The sequence below is a fragment of the Gopherus flavomarginatus genome, chromosome 1, assembly GCF_025201925.1.
Source record: "Gopherus flavomarginatus isolate rGopFla2 chromosome 1, rGopFla2.mat.asm, whole genome shotgun sequence".
Taxonomy (NCBI): domain Eukaryota; kingdom Metazoa; phylum Chordata; order Testudines; family Testudinidae; genus Gopherus; species Gopherus flavomarginatus.
This window is the reverse complement of record NC_066617.1, coordinates 263,325,374-263,346,328: the sequence shown is the minus strand read 5'-3', so window position 1 is coordinate 263,346,328 and position 20,955 is coordinate 263,325,374. Positions and strand designations below refer to the sequence as shown.

At 37.1% G+C, this 20,955-nt stretch overlaps 1 protein-coding gene across 2 annotated transcripts in view; it reads left to right on the top strand.

The window, feature by feature from the left end:
- Positions 1-20,955, top strand: part of MYO16 (myosin XVI) — a 592,718-nt gene that overhangs the window by 212,300 nt on the left and 359,463 nt on the right. For both annotated transcript variants that reach the window (XM_050946813.1, XM_050946805.1), the window contains exon 5: positions 19,392-19,500. In XM_050946813.1, the coding sequence (XP_050802770.1) occupies positions 19,392-19,500 (109 nt within the window). The remainder of the gene's footprint in view (positions 1-19,391; positions 19,501-20,955) is intronic.

The window sequence follows — 20,955 nt, the reverse complement described above, 5'->3', positions numbered from 1 at the left end:
GGTTAGTTCGTAACTCTGGTATTCATAACTGTTTGTACTGTACTTGTAGTACTTACATTGTTAGATTAAGACACAACAAAAATAACTGTTGACACCAGTTTTACATCTTTCCCCAAAGTATGATCTATGGGTTGTTTTTTTTTGTAGAGTACTTAATCTGGAGGCAACTTGATAATATTCAAAACTGTTTTCTTGACCCATGATCCACAGTATGCAAATTACACTTTTAAGCAGCAGCACTGTGTTCAAGTTTAAAAATGGAATGGGGCAAGTCATGGAAAAAAAGAAAAGGACTAACCTATGAATAGTTCAGGATGAATTTATTTTCAGAAAAGGTGTTTAAAAGACAGAACTGTTGGGAGAATGAGCAATAAAGCATTAGGTTCAGGAGAGGAAGGAGACTATGATAAAAAAAGAAACTAAACATACTTGGAGATGGGAATTAACTAGTTTATGTCCTCCAATCATGTGATGCTAAGACTGCAATATATAAGATTTGATAAAACCTGTGAAAACAACAAATTAACCATTAAAAATGCATGATTAGGGATAAAGGCCTTGAGAGGCCAAATGGTATTCTTATGTCCCTTAAGTATCTGTGTTTTATTTCTTCCTATAAAATACTTTGTTGGACTTTTGAAACAGAAAAAAAGTGCAGAAGTTTATATGCCTATCTATTAGTTGACTAATTCTTTTTTTTCATGCGAATGAACTTGTAATCATATAGCTGATAAATATGCAAAATATATGCATACTGGTTGAGTTCTGTATATTACAGGATCATATCAAACTTGATCAATAAGAAAATATATGATTTTTTAATAGCAGGATCAGGATATTGTGATTATAGAAATATGCCATTGCATTCTGTGGCTAGACAATCTTTTTAGTGTACTGTACTTCATGCATTACTCAGACACAGTAACTTCATAGTTTAGAGTCTGCTTGGATGGGCTAGTTCTCTAGTTACACTATGTTATTCTGGAATCCAGTTTCCATTTGAGTTAAGATGGCATTCTAAGCTTTCTAAGTACAGTGGTATTTCACACAATGACTTGTTTGTAGAGTGTATAGATTTAATTACCATCCATCAGGAGAGTGTTACTCAGGCTGCATATTAACCTGCTGTACAACACATAGCTTGAACTCTTGGAATATCTTCTTAATCACCCCTGTGAATCTAACACATTGCAAAAATGCAAATTAGTTGATTTAGTGGTTTGGAACTATTAGCTGCTTGCAGTAGCATAATGCACTTATATTCACAGCTACTAGATACTGTACATGGTAATCACTTGTTACATACCATGTAACCTCTCACCATTTCCCATGCACAGGGAGACAGCATACGTCCTTTTCTTTATGTACATCATCCACATGTATCTGTTCATTTGGATTTTGTCGCCTCCACACCAGTATCGAAGTGGCAGTATCCAATAACATACATGAAACGAAGTCATTTATCCCCATGTGTAATTTGGCACCTCCCCTCTTTATAAAACAAAAGTAATTCTATGAGGAATCAATTAGAAGCAGAATATGCACTGGAGATGTACAATCAGTGCATTTTAGCTGCTTAGGAACTGGAGTTTGAAGAAGGGTCATTGCTTCCTAATCTTCCTGCCTACCCACACCAGGTTCAGCAACTTGGGGGGGAATGGGAACAAGTCCAGATTGCTAAACAGTTGCTAAGATTTTGCTACAACTCATTTATTCACCCAGTTAGGTTGTTCATTTGGCCCTACAGCTAGAAACTGCCCAGGAGAGGCTTTTCCTCTTTAGAGCTGTGATTGGCACCTTGTTAATCATCCTGCCTGACTCAAGCAGAAGGGAAGAAGAAAAGTATCTTAATCAATTCAATGATGATATTCCGTTACATTGTTTGGAGTCCAAAATATGGAAGCCATTAAGAAAGCATGTAGTTAAGAACTAGGATATACCACATTAAACCAGATTTATTGTCCCGCTTTTCTGGCAATAGCCAATAGGTGATCTTCAGAGGAAGTTTTCCACTCTCACTTTTCTGGCAGCAATGCATCTTATTAACTTTGCAATGCTGTACATGAAAGACATTCCTTTTTGACCTCTGCAGGTGATCATTTTATGCCCTGCAACATGAGTTATGATTGATCTTAGTTTGTATACTTACAAACATAAACAATAGTCAAAAAATAACCCACCCTGGTTTTAAATCTAACTCGTGTATTTGGTTCAATGACTTTTTGTGCAAATAAATTCAACAGACAGACTGCACTATGTGAAACAGAATGTTACTCCTATGCGAAATAGTAGTACTCTTTTGGTTCTAAAATTAGCAGGCATTAACTTCATCAAGTGACCTTTTGCTCTCATATTATGAGACAAAGACTGATCACTTTGTACTGTATCTGTCATAATTTTGAATAATTAAAATTAAATTACATTTGAAAAGATTGTATGTTTCTGCACTGTTATCAGAGGAGTTCAATGGTGGAATTGTTTGGTTTTTCTATAAGACTTGCAGATTAAATCCTATGTGCACGAGTGGATGGGGAAATACTAGAATTTCATTTCAGTCACCAATGGTACTTTGAAGGTCCCCTTGTAATTATTCTCCTTTCCTTGCCAAATAATTCTAGGGCTTACAATCTCTTGTCATGCACACATCCTGTTATACTTTAGTCATTTTTATCACCCTTTTCCTGACCTTTTAATTTTCTGCTGTGATATCTTAAGGATACTTGAATAAAACTGAATGCAGTTCCCAAAGATCGTACTGTTTAATGTAATGTCATTATAATGTTTTATTAACTGTTTTCCTATACCTTCTTCAGTGCATCTTCACATCCCATTTGTTTAACCGTTGCACAATTGTCAGATGCATTCTTTGAGCTATCCCCAATTATTTTTACAATACTTTGAAAAATAAATTTCAGTTGAAGAGTTGAGACTAGAAGTGTGTGTTAGTGCAGTCCAGCAAACACTCTCCAAATATTCACATCATTTACAAAAATTTTACATATATATATATATATATATATATAAGTGTGGAAATAAGCAGTTAAAGAAATCAGCCAGGTTTGCTCTGTTGTGGATCGTACACTGTTTCCCACTACCACATAATCCTTGAACACTGACCGTCACTCCACCCCACTTACACCACTACCCAAACACACCTTTGCCTTCTTGTTTGTAATAGAAAAGGAAGGAAGGAGACAAAGCTTCCACATCCCACCAGGTCTCACCCACTCTCCTGTTACCTCCTCATTATATCACTTCTTTACTCAGCACATGTAGGAATTCTCCCTTTCCAGCAGGAAGTTTGAGCAACTTCTCTGGGGTGGGAAAGGCACTTTTTCTAATTCCCTTTGCAAGGCATTATCTCTTTCATCCACTTTTCTGAGGTCAGGATATGTTCTAGTCTAACATGGCTGTATCCACATCCACTTGTGTGGTTTTGTTAGAGCTGCTGTGGTTTTCCAATCAGGTTGTCCAAACTGCAGGAAGGGGTAGAGGTGGCTGATTGTGTGAGGTGGACCATGGCACATCTTTTTAAGGTCTGCAGCACCTCACCTTATCGTTCCCTGCCCCCAGCGCACACTTCTGCAGTACAGTAGAAGAATTGTGCCTCAGATAGGAGTTGCTGAGGCACAATGCTTCCTGAAGTTCTCATGCTCCCTCTGGAGTTCTGAGCCTAAGAAGAGGCACTACAGTGATTGGTATATGAACTCCATTACAAGCTCTTTGTATTATTATATCTCTGTATTCCCCCCACTAGCATTCTTCTCCTCCATTAAATGGATTAAAAGCTGTCTAACTGATAGGTCTCAAATGTCATTGTAAACAGGGAATCATCATCATCGAATGGGTGTTTCTAGTGGGGCACCACAAGGATTGGTTCTTGGTCCTACGCTAGTTCACATTTTTATCAATGATCTGGAAGAAAACATAAAATCCTCCCTCATAACATTTTTAGATGATACAAAAATTAGGGGAGTGGTAAATAATGAAGAGGACAGGTCACTGATGCAGGGTAATTTGAGTTGCTTGGTAAGCTGCTTGCAGCCAACAGTATATGATCAGCAATCTTTGGCACGTGGCCTGCCAGGGTAAGCACCCTGGTGGGCCAGGCCAGTTTGTTTACCTGCTGTGTCTGCAGGTTTGGCCGATCGTTGCTCCCACTGGCCGCAGTTCACCATCCCAGGCCAACGGGGGCTGCAGTAAGTGGTGTGGGCCAAGGTATGCTGGCTGCCATTTCCCGCCGCCCCCATTGGCCTGGAGTGGCGAACCGTGGCCAGTGGGAGCTGCGATCGGCCAAACTTGCGGACGCAGCAGGTAAACAAACCGACTCGACCCACTAGGGTGCTTACCCTGGTTGGCCATGTGCCAAAGGTTGCTGATCCCTGCTATATGTTTTAATATGTCTACATGTAAATGTATAAGTCATGAGGGAGGACTCTATCCTCGGAAGCAGTGACTCTGAAAAAGACTTAGAGGTCATGCTGGATAATCAATTGCAGGTAAGCTTCCAGTGCAATGCTGTGGCCAAAAATGCTAATGAGATCCTTGGATGCATAAACAGGGGAATCTTGATTAGTAGTAGAAAGGTTATTTTACCACCGTATTTGGCACTTGTGTGATCACTACTGCAATACTGTGTCCAGTTTGGGGCCCACAATTCAAAAAGGATTTTGAAAAATTGGAAAAGGTTCAGACCAGAGCCACAAGAATGATTAAAGGATTAGAAAACATGCCTTTACAATGATAAGCTAAATAAATGAGCTCCGTCAGTGTAACAAAGAAAAGGTTAAGATGTGTCTTGATTATAGTGTATAAGTGTCTACCTGGGGAACAAATATTTAATAATGGACTCTTCAGTCTAGCAGAGGAAGTATAATAACACCTAATGGCTGGAAATTGAAGCTAAATAGCTTCAGCTGCAAATAAAGTGTAAATTTTAACTGTATGAGTAATTAACCATTGGAGCAACTAACCAAGGGTTGTAGCTGTTTCTCCATCACTGGCAGCATTGAAATCAAGATTGGATGTTTTTGTAAAAGATATACTCTCGGAATTATTTTGAGGTTGGTCTGTGTTCTTCAGGTCAGACTAGATGATTACAGTAGTCCCTTCTGGCGTCGGAATCTATGATCTGTGAAAATCTTTCTCCCCACAGATTCCCATTTCTCTCTTCTCCCCCCTTTAATTCTCTCCTTCCCCCCAAGATTTCTCAGTGTGGCCTGTGAAACCAACAAAAAAAGAGTTTTTATAGCAATCCATTTTGGATATATTATGTTCTGAAAACTTTTAGGAAATCTTTAAAAAAGTGAATGACATGATTTTTTGAAATATAACTTCAAAACTCCTTTTCTGTTTTCCCACCAAACATCCCAGAAAAAAAAACCTTATTGTGAAATGTGACTTGTAAAAAATTCAGAGTATTGATTTCTTCTTGGAAAACTTGGATGTTGTGATTGAATATCAGGTTTATAATGTGAAATGACTTTAATTCTTAGCTAGACTATTCCATAACACCTTTTGCCTTTGTAAATGCTCATTTTTTCCCTCTCAGCAGTATTACAAAGGCTATAAAAATATTGACTTATATCAAGACAGGTGTAAAGTCCAAGGGTCTTTTAATACATAGTTTAGATAGCATTTGGAGTATAATGTCCAGCTTTGATCATTCTGTTTGTTATAGTTAAGATGAAGAGAGTACAGAGTTGGACATCTAAGGGTATTTCTTCACTGCCAAAAAGAAAAAAAAAGTGTGTTCTTAATTTGTGTTAGCAAACTCATGTTAAAATAGTAGTGAAGACACTGCAGCTAAGCTTTTACCTTGGGTTAGCAGCTTGAGGTAAAGCCTATAGAGGTGTCTGCAGTTGAACTTGAGCTGCTAACCCAAGTTGAAAGCTGAGTTGCTGTGTCTTCACTACTGTTTTAACCCAAGTTACCTAATGTGGGTTATCTAACCCAAATTTAAAAGATCACCTTTTTTTGGCAGTGAAGACATACCCTAAGATGGTAAATGGAATAAAACAGCTGGCATCTGAGGAAAGAGAGGCAAAAACTGAGGTAACTTATTCTTGAGGGAATAAAAAGATGAAGTATTGATTCCAGCTAAGGCTTATGATAAAGGTCAGATTCTATTTAAGGTTGGACAACTCTAAAATGGCAAAATATGTAAGTAAGAAAAGAAACAATATATATGTAATAGAATCTCTATTTTAAAAACAAATTAAGAATAGAGGACTTCAATCAAAAAGTTCATAGAATTCAACCTCTCAAAATTAAAATACGTATAGTAAGTAAGTTGCAGTATAGTGCTTCCTTGACCTTCAAACGCCTGCAAAGCAGTTTACACTGTATTCAAGATATTGGAATATGAAGGGCTGTCAACTTCTTATTCATCTTCTACTTTATGTGATTTATTTTTTTTCCTTTGAGGGGAAAAATGGTTTATATAACTGGTTCATAAGGTTGGTGTTTGTAAAATTAAATTTCTTCTGTATAACAAAACAATGTCACTTTCTCCTTTTCTAGAGTGTAAGCAGAATAACTAGATTTATTTACAGGGTTTTAGAATTGTGAATGTGTGTGTGTGTGTGTGTGTGAATGTGTGTGTGTGAAAGAGAGAAAGGCAGAGGGAGGAGGAGACCCTGTTGATGGAAAGCTAAGTCAAAGAAATTTGCTTTTCATTTAGTTCTGAAAATAGTGAAGAATTTATATTAACTGATAATGACCAACGAACTTCCAAAGGACGTATTTTAATTATCTAAATATTAAGTGCAGTCATTAAAGCCAACTTGGTACTAGTTATGTCCCACACATGTGTATGTGTATATGTATATATATATATATATATATATATATATATATATATATATATATATATATATATAAATATGTATGCTGACTTAATAGGGTGTTCATGAATTCCCTTGGAAGTAGTGGTGCTGGAGCACTAAAACTTCAATGGCTTGGCAAGCCTATATTTTTGGAGTTTACATTATTTTTAAAATAATTATTTCTTTCTTCTCCCAGGATTGCTGGCATTAACTTTGCATCCCTTGGGTTTGTGATTAGTTTTATTTGATGTATATTTTACCATCAAGGATGTTATTCAAAAGACAGTGTGCTTCTTCACTGTTATCAGAAGAGTTCAGGGCCAGAACTGTGTTTTTCTGTACAAGCTTTACAGCTGATGGTCAGATTTTAAGTCCCCGTGGTGCTTGAGTAGATGTGGAAATGTTAGTCTTTAGTTTTCAGTCAGCAGTGCTAATTCTTTTATCTTCTGACTGCATTAGTGGAACAGACCATGCCTGTCAAGCTAGCTGTAGAATGTGCCATGACAGTCTTTTTTTTTTTTTTTGTCTATTCAAAATCTTTCCCATGGCATGAAATTGTTCACAATTAATTGATTTAAAAATACCTTTCCCATAAATTAAAGAGAAATGACAACATTAAAATAATCATTTTTTAAATGATATTTTATTAACTATATTGAAATTAATACCACAGAAAGTTGAAAAGAAATGTGTCTTCAAATAAAAATGGGTGTTTCTGTGGAAAATGTTATATTAAATACCTATATATCTATCAGAGAGATTGTATGAACAGTTATTATATTTGAATATTTATCTGTCTATTCTTACCTGTCCCTATTCATATTTGTCAATGCTTTGTTTTTTTGAACTGTAATGTTCTTTGCTACATAGATATGCATGTGGATCTTAACTTAAAGGTGACAAAGATTTTTCTGTCAATTTCCTTGCTTTTTAAAGAAATTGTTGCCAATGCAAATCTTATTGTCTCTCCTTGTCTCTCCCTTAATGTAGTACGTAGGGGACATCATAGAGTCATAGGCTTTTTCTAAACACAAAAGTTGTATTGTTTTTAAAATACCATATTATTTTATTATTAATTTGTATTATCATAGTACTTATGAGCCCTAGTCATAGACCAAGACCCCATTGTACTAGGTACTATATAAACACAGGAAAAAAAAGACACTTCCTTCCCCAAAGAGCTTATAATTAAGGCTACAGTTATGTCACGGAAGTCATGGAATCCATGACTTCTGTTGACCTCCATGACATTTTCTGCTTGGGGCTGGAGCTTCCAGCCAGCCCCACCTCCACAGCTCTGAGCCCCTTACTTTTGGTAGAGGGACTCTGGCCTTGTCTGCACTGTGGGGGCATGATCGATCTAAGTTATGCAACTTCAGCTACATGAATAAGGTAGCTGAATTTTATGGACTTAAACCTACTCACAGCAGTGTCTTCACCGTGGTGAGTCAACTGCTGCCGCTCCCCTGTCGACTCCACCTGCACCTCTTGCAGCAGTGGAGTACAGGAGTCAATGGGAGAGCGCTCGGGGGTCGATTTATCACATCTAGACTTGCCTCGATAAATTGACCTCCACTGGATTGATTGCTGCCCGCCAATCTGATGGGTAGTGTAAACATACCCTCAGAAGTGAAAAGAAAGAAGAAAATAAAAGGATGTCTGAAATCTATAAATGCCATACAATAACAATACAATATTTATATTTCTTTATGTAATTTGATTGCAATAAAAAAGAGGAAAAAACCCAGCAACACTCTCACATCTCTTGAAAATTTTCCAGGACTAATACTTAGGCCAGATTCCCATTTATATTCAGGCATTCTGGTAGTAGAAAAAGGTCTTAAAGAGGGTGTAACTGTTTCTTCCTCTGTAAATTTGTCTTTATTCTGCCTCAGTGGTGTAAAATGGCCTTAGGGTACATGAAAATCACATCCCTTATCTTTATAAAGTGTCTGGGAACCTATATTCCATACTAATGTAGTTTGACAACAGCAATAGGATACTATCAATTTTTTGGTTTTTTATGGTGAACTTGGTAAAAAATGCATGATTGTTTGATTCCAGCAAGAAGTGATGTTTCCCAGGGTTTTCAGAACCCAAAGCAGTGGTAACTTAATTTTATTTTTTTTTAAATATTGTGTCAGGAATAGATCAGTTGGGACATAGCTCCTCCATCTGATGAATGATTGTTATAAACCAGAGTGCTTCACCTAAAACTACTTTTTATTAGGTCTTGAGCACACACACACATATATGTAATAGGTTCAGAGCATCCCAAAAATAGTTACCCAAAGTCTGAGATGGTTTCAAGTGCATAACAGCAGGTCGCGAATGGCCAGTTGCCTTCTTGCTGGGAGGGAAGGGTGTCAGAGACAAGTCTCTCAGGACTGCTTCCAGGAAATACTTCAAAGTGTACTTTTTTACTTAATTGTTTATAGCTAACTTAAACAAAGCACATTACTTATAGTGTCTCCTAGTGGGTCACCAGTTTTTTGTAGCTTCAGCAAATTGCTTATTATCTCTTATTATCAAAGCATTTTTAATATTTCTAGACATAACAACAATCAAACTCATATGTCAGAACCAAGCTCGCTATCCACTCCCTCTCTTTCATTTTCATGGCCTGTTAACCTTTCTTTCTTCGTCCCATTCTGATTAGCAAAAAAATATAAACTGCAGCAATTTGACCTTGCCTATAAGAGCACTGACAATTATTCCTAGCTATGACTGTTAGTCTATAAGGTGCCACAGGATTCTTTGCTGCTCTTACAGATCCAGACTAACATGGCTACCCCTCTGATACTTGATTCCTAGCTATGTGGTGTTCTGCTTTTAATGTCTGTGTTTTAGTTTGGTCAAGTTCTGGGAGTTACAGAAAAGATTTTTCAATCATTCCACTCAGCAGTGTCTCTATTAATATAATCAAGGTGAAAAAACATCACAAGGGAGAAATATGTTTGGAATGTTACAGCAAACTGATAAACTGAGCCATAATCCCCAAATCTGAATTAAACAGGGTGTTAACTGCAATAGATTTGCATAGGCATCAATAAAAATAAATAAATTAAAACATAAAGTCTCAGATAGTAGATAATTTGGGAATACTCTGCTTATGCATGAACTGATGATGAATTCCTCCTTCACAATTGTGAATACAAGGTTGCACCACATCTGGAATACATAATTTGCTATATATTTTCAATGTATCTATTGGATTTGATTCATGACCTCAATGGCATGATAACTGGCCATTCGTAATATAACTATTTTTTCAAAAATTATTACAGATGCAAATAGAAGTCTTTAGACCAGTGGTGCTCAACCAGGGGTACCCGTACCTCGGGGAGTACTCAGAGGTCTTCCAAGATGTGCATCAACTCATCTAGATATTTGCCTAGTTTTACATCAGGCTACATAAAAAGCACTAGCAAAGTCAGTACAAACTAAAATTTCATGCAGACAATGACTTATTTATACTGTACACTGAAATGGAAGAACGATATGTATATTCCAATTGATTTATTTTATAATTATATGGTAAAAATGAAAAAGTCAGCAATTTTTCAGTAGTAGTGTGCTGTGAACCTTTTGTATTTTTAGGTCTGATTTTGTAAGCAAGTAGTTTTTAAATGAGGTGTAATTTGGGGATATGCAAGACAAATCAGACTCCTGAAAGGGGTACAGTAGTCTGGAAAGGTTGAGAGCCACTATTTTAAACTATTTCATATTCAGCTAAAAATAGGCCAGATACCTTTATTTCAGTTATATTAGAACAATTTTGTATGGTACTTCCATTGCTGGGAGTGATTTCCTTTGCTTGCTCATTGACATTCAGTAGAAAGATTTATTTATGTATTTATTTTTACTGACAGTCTTTTATAGTAACCAATATTGGTATGTCAAGCAGTATACTGTTGTTGTTGGTTATCATTTTATTTACCCCAAATGGTGTTAGGTCCCTTATAGAGCAAATTAGAAACATGACATGGCCTCTGCTACAAATAATTATCAATCTAAGACCCTAGTCCTGCAAAAAGTTGCACGGTTGCTTAACCTGATTATGCATGTGGATAGTCCCATTGAAGTCCATGGGATTACTCATGTTCTTAAGTCTTTGTAGGACTAGGGCCTGATTTTAGACTTGGCATAGATGAGCGTGACAAAATTGGGAGAATGGGTAACAAAGGGGCCAAGGTTGACTAATAAGATCATCGAGATATCTAGGTGTGTTTCCTCACTTTGTTGTTTCCATAACAGTTATGTTTTTTTTTTTTAAATGGGATGTTTAGCTGTTTGTGAATGACAATGAAAACTACTGAATATTTTGTTTTAAACATTAATGTTTATTCACAGTTCTGAAAGAAACATGAATTGTTCATGAAATATGATACCTTGTAGCCTCAATTATCAGATTTGATTAATTAACATTCCTTGTTAATCAGAGGTCTGTCATAGCCCTTGGGGGTGGCAATGATGGAAGCCCCTCTACTGCAGAGGTTCCTCTGTGAAACTGTAATTCTGTAGACCTGGATTCTCTTTTCTTCCCCAGTCCTTTTATGCTATTCTGATGGCATAACGGGGGAGGAAACAACTTCCTCAAAATAGCTCCTGTATAACAGGTATCTCCAACTGATGTAGAGCTGTAAGAACAGAAGGGGACTAGCTCAGAGCCAGTCCACAGCATGGGAAGTATGACCAGAGCATGATATACTCAAGCTATTCTTGGGGCATACAGCCCCAAGAAGCCCATTAGAGCAGCCCTGAGCTACTGTAATTTATGCCATGGACTAAGGTGAAAATTCAAGATGTTCAAAGGTGGCTTAAAAACATCTCTGCAGCCTCCTACCTGTTCTGTTCTTGTGTCAAGACCAGGAAAGAAGGGATCAAGAATTACAGCAGTGGAATTTAGCAAACCTCTAGTCCCATATCAGATAGGCCAGCCAGCTTTGGGGAAGAAAATAGCTGTCCCATTATGGACTTGGTGCGCTCCCCTTCTTAGCCATTCTGACTTGGAAAGCACTAGCTCTCTCTCTCTCCTGAAATTGGAGATTATCTGTGTTGTTTATAATCTAAGGATTTGGGGTATCACAAAAATGGGGCACGACTATAGCAGTAAAAGGAAAAAACAAAATTTAAGTATGCAAATTGGAATCTAAATGCAACAGACAAAATATTTAAAAGGTCAATTTATTGTATTTCAGGAAAATACACATTGACTAGATGTATTCTCTGCCATCTTCAATAGAAATATTATAGATCAAAGCAAAAACATTATGAGGAGCACTGTGGCTACAGTTACCAAAGCACACGTGTACTTTAGATTTTAACCCACAGTCGATAGAAAGAAAACATGGGTTAACAGAGAATGCAGTCAGTATAATATACCATTGTAATGGAATAATCTATAAATAGTAAACACTGAAGTGTAGGTTTTAATCAGACCTTCTCACAGCAAAATGATAACTGTGAAATATTCTGCCTCCACAAAGTCTGCTGTTGAAATATGTTGAAAGTAAAACATGCACTCAAAGAGAAGGCAGCTGCTCAGTCATTTTTTATTTAATGTTCTATTTAATCTTTCTTTGTGATTTGTCAACATGGGAAAATTTCTTTATTTTTGTGAGTCCCATTCTAAGTGCTTGGTTTTGAATCATGAGCTATAATAATGATTTTTGATACCCTTGACCTACATCATGATAATATATCAGACAACGTTCTCTCCTTCACTTTTGCAAGTAGAATGGAGTCAAACTATTGGAGTCCAATCAGGAGCAATAAAAGAGGGAATTGCCCACACTTGCACAGTTCAGTGCATTGAGTTCCGGCCTCTACAAGGCTTTGCCACAGGGCAGGAGATGGGGTGGAGCTATGGAAGTTCCTGCACATCCTACTGATTTTTCCTATTGGCAATCTGACTGAGTGTTAAATATTGCGTAAAGCTGTTTTATCACCCAATACTTCCCTCTGAAATGCTGCTGAACAACTTCTGTGGACGTCACAAGGCCTTTGCAAATCTCTTAAGATCTAATATGTTAGATCAGTTATACTGAGACAGAGGCTCGCAAGCCACAAGTGGCTCTTTAATGTGTCTCCTGCGTCTCTTTGCAGCACATGATATTAAAACACTGTGTGAGCTAATTATTAACCAATCTTAGTTATTAGCCAATCAGGATACTTTTACTATATTATTAACCAATTGTAGTTGATAAAATAATAATACTTGGTCAGTCATTTTGCTGTCAAAATTATATATACAAATAAATGTTAAATGAAACCATGAATTCACATACTGTGACTCTTGGGTAATGTTAATCGCTAATTTGGCTCCTGAATCACTGAGTTCAGAATAGCACTGTGTTAGATGGTTAGGGACCTTCAGCTCATTTTACTATATGTGTATGTGCATGCGCCTACGTCTATACAGACACAAACACTTTTGTAATGAATGATACTAAAAATACAGGTGAACAGGAGGCCAAAGTGTAAATACATTTCTATATTTTTGTCTAGTAACATGTAGTTTTAATAGCTTATGTAAAGAAACATTTTGTAAAACGATGATGCGGTTTTTTTTTCAAAAATTGAAAAGAGTCAACAGTGCTATTGAATAAATGCTGCCCTTTACATTTTGAAAAATTGAGTTCAATGTAAATATACTTTAGGTTAGAAGAGAACAAATATAGTTTTTCTCAGTCTGTTCTGCATTTATTTGTCCATATCATGAAGCCAATAATTTTTTTCTCTTCATTTTGCACAATGCCTAGCATATTCTGTAGCACCCAAAAAGTAATAATAATAGCAAATGATACCTTGGGAGGGAAATGCAGAGCAGAGAGATTTTTTACTTTAGATTGAGCTGCATTAACAGGACAAAACTCCATTTTCCTCTGTCCATCCTAATTTCATAGTCATTGATAAATTAAATCCTTGGCTGCATCTATACAATCTCATGAAGCCAGTGATGGCGATCATGAGTAACAGACAACAGTGTTTTGCTCATGATTACATACATATATAGACAAGTGTTAAATAACATGTATCCACAGGAATAAATTACATGAAAAATTCAAATATCTAAAGTAAATCATACAGAGAACAATTGAGCAGCAAGGTAAAAATGTATGTCCTGAGACAGATTGCAGAGGCTCAACCTGAGTATCAGAGAGAAGGGACTAAGTGACCTTCTTAGCTCTCCTACAGGTCATTAGGGTGGAGTAACAAAGCATGGCTGGAAACCGAACACCAAGTCAGGCACTTGGAGGGAGGTCAGGGAACTATGTAGGAAGAGGAGTCAGAATGCTACACACAGTTGCTAGACAACAGAGTTGTAGCCTGACATAGATGTTTTTGGCTATATTGATACCTTGTGAAACTCTAGTAATGTCAATGGTGTTATAGTAGGATTAAATTTGTCTTTTCTGAAATCTTTGTTTATTTTTGTCCAACAGATGTACCTAGAATCCCAAATGTAAAGCAACAAGGGGCAGAAAAATCATGAGTGAAACGCTTCATTTATTGTTGCTAGACAGATGGTCAGCAGTACTACTTTATCTGTCAGGGTCCATCATAACACATCCATAGTTAGAACTGGCATTCACCTTGGAGGGAGGAGATGTGGATTCAAATCTTCTCTGTGCCTGTGGTGATATCTACACTATAGAATTATGTCAACCTAAATTACATCGGCATGCAGCCACTGCAGTTATTACATAGCTTGTGCATGTGCACACTTTACTTCTTGTGTTGGTGTAGTGTTTTGTCAGAGGTGAGATCTGAATCCATATCTTCTCCCTCCCAGGTGAGTGTCTTTATTACCAGGATATACAGTCATTCTCTTTTTAACCCAATGATTATTTAAGAATTGATAGAAAGTTTTGGAACAGCTTCAGTAGGAGCGATTGAAAGCACAGTAGCCTATAACCTAGTGATTAAGACACTCATTTGGCAGGGCTGCGATCTGAATTCAAGTCCCTGCTCGCAAGTAGGGATACAAACCTGGGTCTTCTTCATGCCATGAAAATGCCTTAGATATTAGGTTAAAGGTTATAAAAGAAGGATGGACACCATGCTCTTTGTCTCTCTTGGCCTCTTCTGATTTGCTGACAAGTTCTGAAAATGTTACTAACAAAGTATTTTCTCTGAATTTTTGGTTTGCTGGCCCAACTGCAAAATCAGTTATTTGCCCAGCTGCTGTCTTTATTTATTTTAACTGTGAAATATTTTTATGAAACAAATCTATATATTGTATAGTAAATGCCAGAATATAAGTGGAAGAGATTTTTCGATTTGGGCACAATCTCAATATTTATCACCTCATCACACAGAGGTCACATGCGCTGGACTATCTGTTGCACCTGAAATCCTCAGGATTTGCAATTAGTTCTGTGAGCCTTCACCTGGCTTCTGTTTCTGTGCATTTTCTCTCAACCTCTCATTTTCTCAATTTTTGAAAAGTCTACTCAACGTTTACCATCCTGTGTCTGATCTTCTCTCAACTCGTAGGAAACTCTCCTCTTCTGCCTATGGAGAGAGCTTCATTACTGTTATTGTTTATGAAGATGACTTTTCTGGTGGTAATCACTTTTGCTAGGAGGATTTCTGAACTTCAAGCTCTTCAGGCTGATCCTCCTTTCCCAGACTTCCATAAAGATAAAGATAAAGATAAAGATAAAGATAAGGTTTCCCTTAGGCCACACCCTAAGTTTAAATGTAAGGTAGTTTCAGCTTTCCATTTGAATCAATTATTCATTTGTTTGTGTTTTTCCCTAAACTCCAATCTTTTAAAGCTGAAGAAACACTTCATACATTGGATGTTTGTAGACCTTTGGTATTCTACTGGGAGCACACTAGAACTTTTTCCAGGCTTTTCATAACCTATGCTGACAGAGCCAAAGGGAAATCAGGGCCCACTCAGCAAACCTCACATTGGATTTCTGACTGTATTAAGTTCTGCTACAATCTTGCTAAAGTCTCTCCTCCACTGAGAATAATGGCTCACTCCACCAGGGCTCAGTCTACTTCATCAGTTCTTTCTGAGCAATTTTCCAATAGCTGATATCTACAAGGCAGCAATGTGGTCATCTATTTGTACTTTTTCTGTTCATCCCCCAAACTTCTTGTGACAAAGCCAACTTTGGCAAGCTGGTGTTATGATTTCTGAAGTCCCTCCACTTATAAGGAAACTGCTAATGAGTTACCTGCAATGAACTGTATATGTGCACAATCACTCCAAGGGGGAAAAACATACTTACCTGCACAGTGACTGTTCTTCTTCCAGATGTGTTGTGCACAGATGTTCCCACCTTCTCCTCTACTTTGGACATTATATGCAGCAGTATGAAGGGACAGAAAAGGAGGTAGTAGCCACACTCTTTTTTGCCCTCACCTGAGAACACAAGGAGAAGGGGCACAGCTAAAGTCTGACTCGGGTGCACTGGGCACACAAACACCTGCAGTGGAATGTATATGTGCACAACATATCTTGAAGAACAACAGTTACTGTATGGGTAAATGACCATTTTTGTTGGCAATACCAGAAAAAAGAAGGAAAATGAGATACCTGTCCTAAAGAGCTTACCATCTAAGTCCCTGAACCTACAATTGGATCTGCTAGCAGAGACCTGTGTGCCAGTGTAGAACCCCACTAAAGCTGACCCCTCAGTCAGATCTACTAGTTAATGTGCCTGTGCACTGGCATAAGGGTCTATGCTAGAGGATTCAGTTACAGGATTGGGATCTGGAATGAGAGCAGGTGCACTGTGGGTTTATTTTTTACTAAAAGTTAAAATGCTCATTTATGATTATTGAAAGAAAAAATGATTGTCTAACAACTGCAACAATGAGAATTTTTCTGGTCTTTAGCTTGAAAACTATATTGCAAAACCCTCCACTGTTAAATCTAATTTTAGCAGCTACTTCCGTATTGGTCTGCAACAATCAGAATAACCATGGTAACAGTAATTGATGCTTCTCTTGGTCTTCCTACCCCCTCACCTCCTTCCCCTTCCTTTCTCTTCAGAATTGAAGGTGCTGTTACATTAAAATAAAGGTGTCTCTAATCAGAGGAATAATGTAAGATTATAAATATTTTTATATTAAACACGCTCATTGTTCAGTAATTAAATCCTTTTTAAAAAGTACATCTGGGTCAAATTCTTATTTAAAAAATGTGCACTGCTGTTCAGAATTACTTCATTACCCAAGTTCTGAAGCATCTCTTATCTGTCTAGCTGCAAGTTTGACCAAGCTTGACCTCCTGTTTGTGACTGGCTCATCATACACATTTCTTAAAGAGGTGAACTAATGCAGTGGCTTCCCATAAAATTTATGGGATCTGAGGAATTCCATGTTATATCATTCCCTCTATGAAATTACACTTTACAAAGGGAATGAAATACATTCTTTAGACTAAATTAAATGCCCTTCATTTCCTAATTTGTAATGTGTTGAAGGAACGTTGGTTTCTTAGCTCCAATTAGAAAGAAAATATGTACTGTATAGATAAATGCTTTTTCTTGTGAATGTTGCCTGACATTATTCAGATGTTAGTTTCATGCAGGAAAAGATATGTACTTTTAGGTTTTAAATTGTGCTTTTAGTAAATAAGCCCTTTAGATAAGAAAGTGTGCATTAGTTCTACCAAAACAAAAAATCTAACTAATATAAATATGCTAAATTCAAAATTATTCTGAATAGTGAAACAAGTACAGTGAAATAAAGGTTAACCAATCTTTTAAAGTAATCCTCTTCTTCAAATCCATCTTCAGAATGTGTTTTCCTCATCTCTCTAGTGCTGATTCCCACTTTTGGGACGCTTTAATAGAAATGTGTATTTTAATGGAACCAGCATAGAAAATGCTGAAAACATTTCATGCTGTATAAACCTCCCTCCCATTCCCACCCACATAGACTAATGTAATCCTAACCCAGAAGCTGATCCCCAACACCTATTGAAGTCACTGTTGTTTTTTTTCCCGTTGACTTTGGTGGGCATTGGATCAGGTCCTTAGCATTTAAGCTCCTCAGCGCATAAGTCATGTCTTCTAGTAATAATAATTCCTCATTAGTAGTGCACCTTTGCCACTCTGGTTTAAAGAGAGGCTGTCCTTAGTTTGTAGCTATCACTTTCATAAGACTAAGAGTAAGCCACACTCTTATCACACAGGCTTCAGCTGGTTATCTGCAGGGATAATGAAGGATTTTTTCCCCCCTTGATGCACAATTGACTGGATGTATTTTGGGTTGTTTATTTTTTATTTTTGCCTGAAACATTGGGATTGGCTAAAGCTGGAAATAGAGCATTAAATCGGGGTATACTAGGGCTCTGAGGTGGTGCAGAAAATTCTCTTTCTTAGAGGCTTTGCTAGTATGTCTTGCTCAGGGTCAAACTGATTACCACATTTGGAGTCAGGAAGGAATTTCCCCCAGGTCAGTTTTGCAGTGATCTTTGGTGAGTTGGGGGTGGGAAGGAAGGTGTGTCACTTTCCTCTTCAGTATGGGGCGTGGATTGCTTGCTAGCACAATCTTGGCATATCTCACATAATCAATTCCCTGCCATTGCAGGGGCCTCAGGGTTTGGTGGCACCTTGGCCTTTCCTGTTCTCTGCCTGTGGCACATAATAATTTAGCTTACTAAGGACTGAAATGTTTTAATCTCACTAAAGTCATTGAGCTAAATATAGGGGTATCTGGGTGAAGTTCTATGGCCTGCGTTATACAGAAGATCAGACTAGATGATCTAATGGTCCCTTCTGGCCTTAACCTCTATGAAAGCTGCAAGGAAAAGTAACAAAATGTAATAGAAGTCACTCTTGTTTTGCAGTTGCTGTTGATACAAAGCCACAGGGAGAAATACTTAAACTGAATAGAAGTTATGTTTTCTAAAAGAAGATACAGGACCCTTTACTGCAATCAGGCTTTCCTCAGTGATACAGTTACATATATATATATATATATATATATATATATATATATATATTTTATAGAGGAGCACAAATCTCTTGTAAAAATAGACTTAGACTGGCCACCATATTGCAACTTGTGACTAATCCTCCTTAACATAGAAAATATGAAATTCTCCCATGGTTCTTACCACCTAGGAAGTGTGTGGCTTCATAATTCTGGCATAATTTCCCCCTCACATCCCCTCAAGATAATCAGTCCTAGGCCTCTCTTAAGCAATCTGTCTTTATACCAAATTTTGAGTGGGATTTGTAGTAATATGGACATCAATCCTTTAGGTAATGCACGGTAAACCATCAAACTCACATTCATTGTTTAAACCTTGTGACAAAGGTGGTTTTTGTTTGTTTTGTTTTTGTCTACACTTTTCATTTGGAGCTTCATTTTCAAATGAACCCACAACGTGAAATAGAATGCTGTCCAGAACAAAAGAAATTTGCCTAACTTCTTCTGGAAATGATCCAAGCCCCCTGAGTTTTACATATTTACCTATAGAAACAGTAAATTGGCCCTAATATTTCTGTACTCACAACTTTTGCAAACTTTTTTTACCTGTAACTTTTAGATATAAAGATATAAAATGTTCTTAATTATTGCTTTTAGGCCGGGGCCAATGTGCTGCTGCAGGATGTTAATGGAAACATTGCTCTTGATTATGCCATGGAAGGGACGGAATCCAGCTGCATCCTTCTGACATACTTGGAAGAAAATGGTAAGTCAGCTCTTATTTTGGATTTATTTTCCTCTCTTTTTGGGGCTGGGGAGAGGTACAAGAGGCCAGCTCTTCAGCTGATATAAATTTGTACTGAAGTCAAAAGAGCTTTTTTGGAAGGGGTGTGGGTGTGGTTGCAATCACAATAATACTGACTAGGTGTCACTCTCACCCAGCATCTCATTAATATATATAGAAATTGGAAAACCAACAGATTGTTTCCTGTAGTAGCCATCTCAGATCTTTTGTCCATTTATATGGAGACAACAGAATGCTAGTTCAGTGCAGAGAAGCAGCCCAGGGTACATTAGTAGATAAACCACTTAAATAAACAAACAAACAATTTTGGAATGTCAAATCCAGATACAATCTGAATTTACAAAATTCAGCAGTAACTACTTATAGTTGCTATGCTTCCCTTTCAGATGCAAGGAGCATAGCTTCGGGCTATTATGATTGTCTTCTTTTACAGACTGTAAAATATTGATCATGCACCTATTCTCAATGGAAATCACTTATATGAAATTTTACGACTTTCAAAACGCTTCATTTTGCATCGATATAATATCTTACATGGATTTGTAATTTTTAATGATAGATGACAGCAACTGTATATCAGGGATAGTTTGTTATTCACTGGTTTAATTCCAAACTTAGGTATCAGATCTGCAGCAATATCTGTAACAATATTTTGGCTGGAATATGTCAGTTCTGTTATGCATACATTCACTCACATTGCAGTGAAGTCTAAAGCAATTTATGTATATGACAGCCATAAAGCATAAGACATATTTGATTAACAGAAATGGATAAAAGGAAATAATGTGAAGACACATTACTTAAATCTGATCTTAAATGAAAAAATCCATTATAGTTTAACCAAGTCAAAGCATCCTGCCAATGGACACATGGGACAAAAGCTGAGTTAAACTGACAAGAAGATGAGATCCAATGTGTAGTTATACAAATGTAATCAGTGGTGTTTCCAGTGGTTCACATATCATGATATTTTCCATCATCTTGTTTGCCTGTTGCTTGGAGAATTTTTCACATTTCAAGAACTTTCTTGTTGGAAAATCAGATTACTGTGTGTTTGCCAGTTGCATGAGCCACTTGAATCCTCATCACACTGCACTATACAAACAGTTGAGGCTGAAAGAACTTTGGCTAAAGTTGCATTCAGCATGCATATTTACAGCAGAATGAATTCTACTTATTATACTACCAGTTTCAATGGATCATCATTAAAAAGTTCTCTTGCCCCCCAGTCAGGTTGTCTGTGTGCTATTTTGCTTATAGAAGAGAAATACATAAATATAAATGGCAAATATTTTGGTGCTCATTTCAGTTTTTCTAGATTCAAGGAAAATATATGGACCAGTGTTTTTGTATGACAAAATGCAGAGCTGGGGCAGCGTTTATCATAAAGACCATGGTTCTGGATGAGTGGTGGGA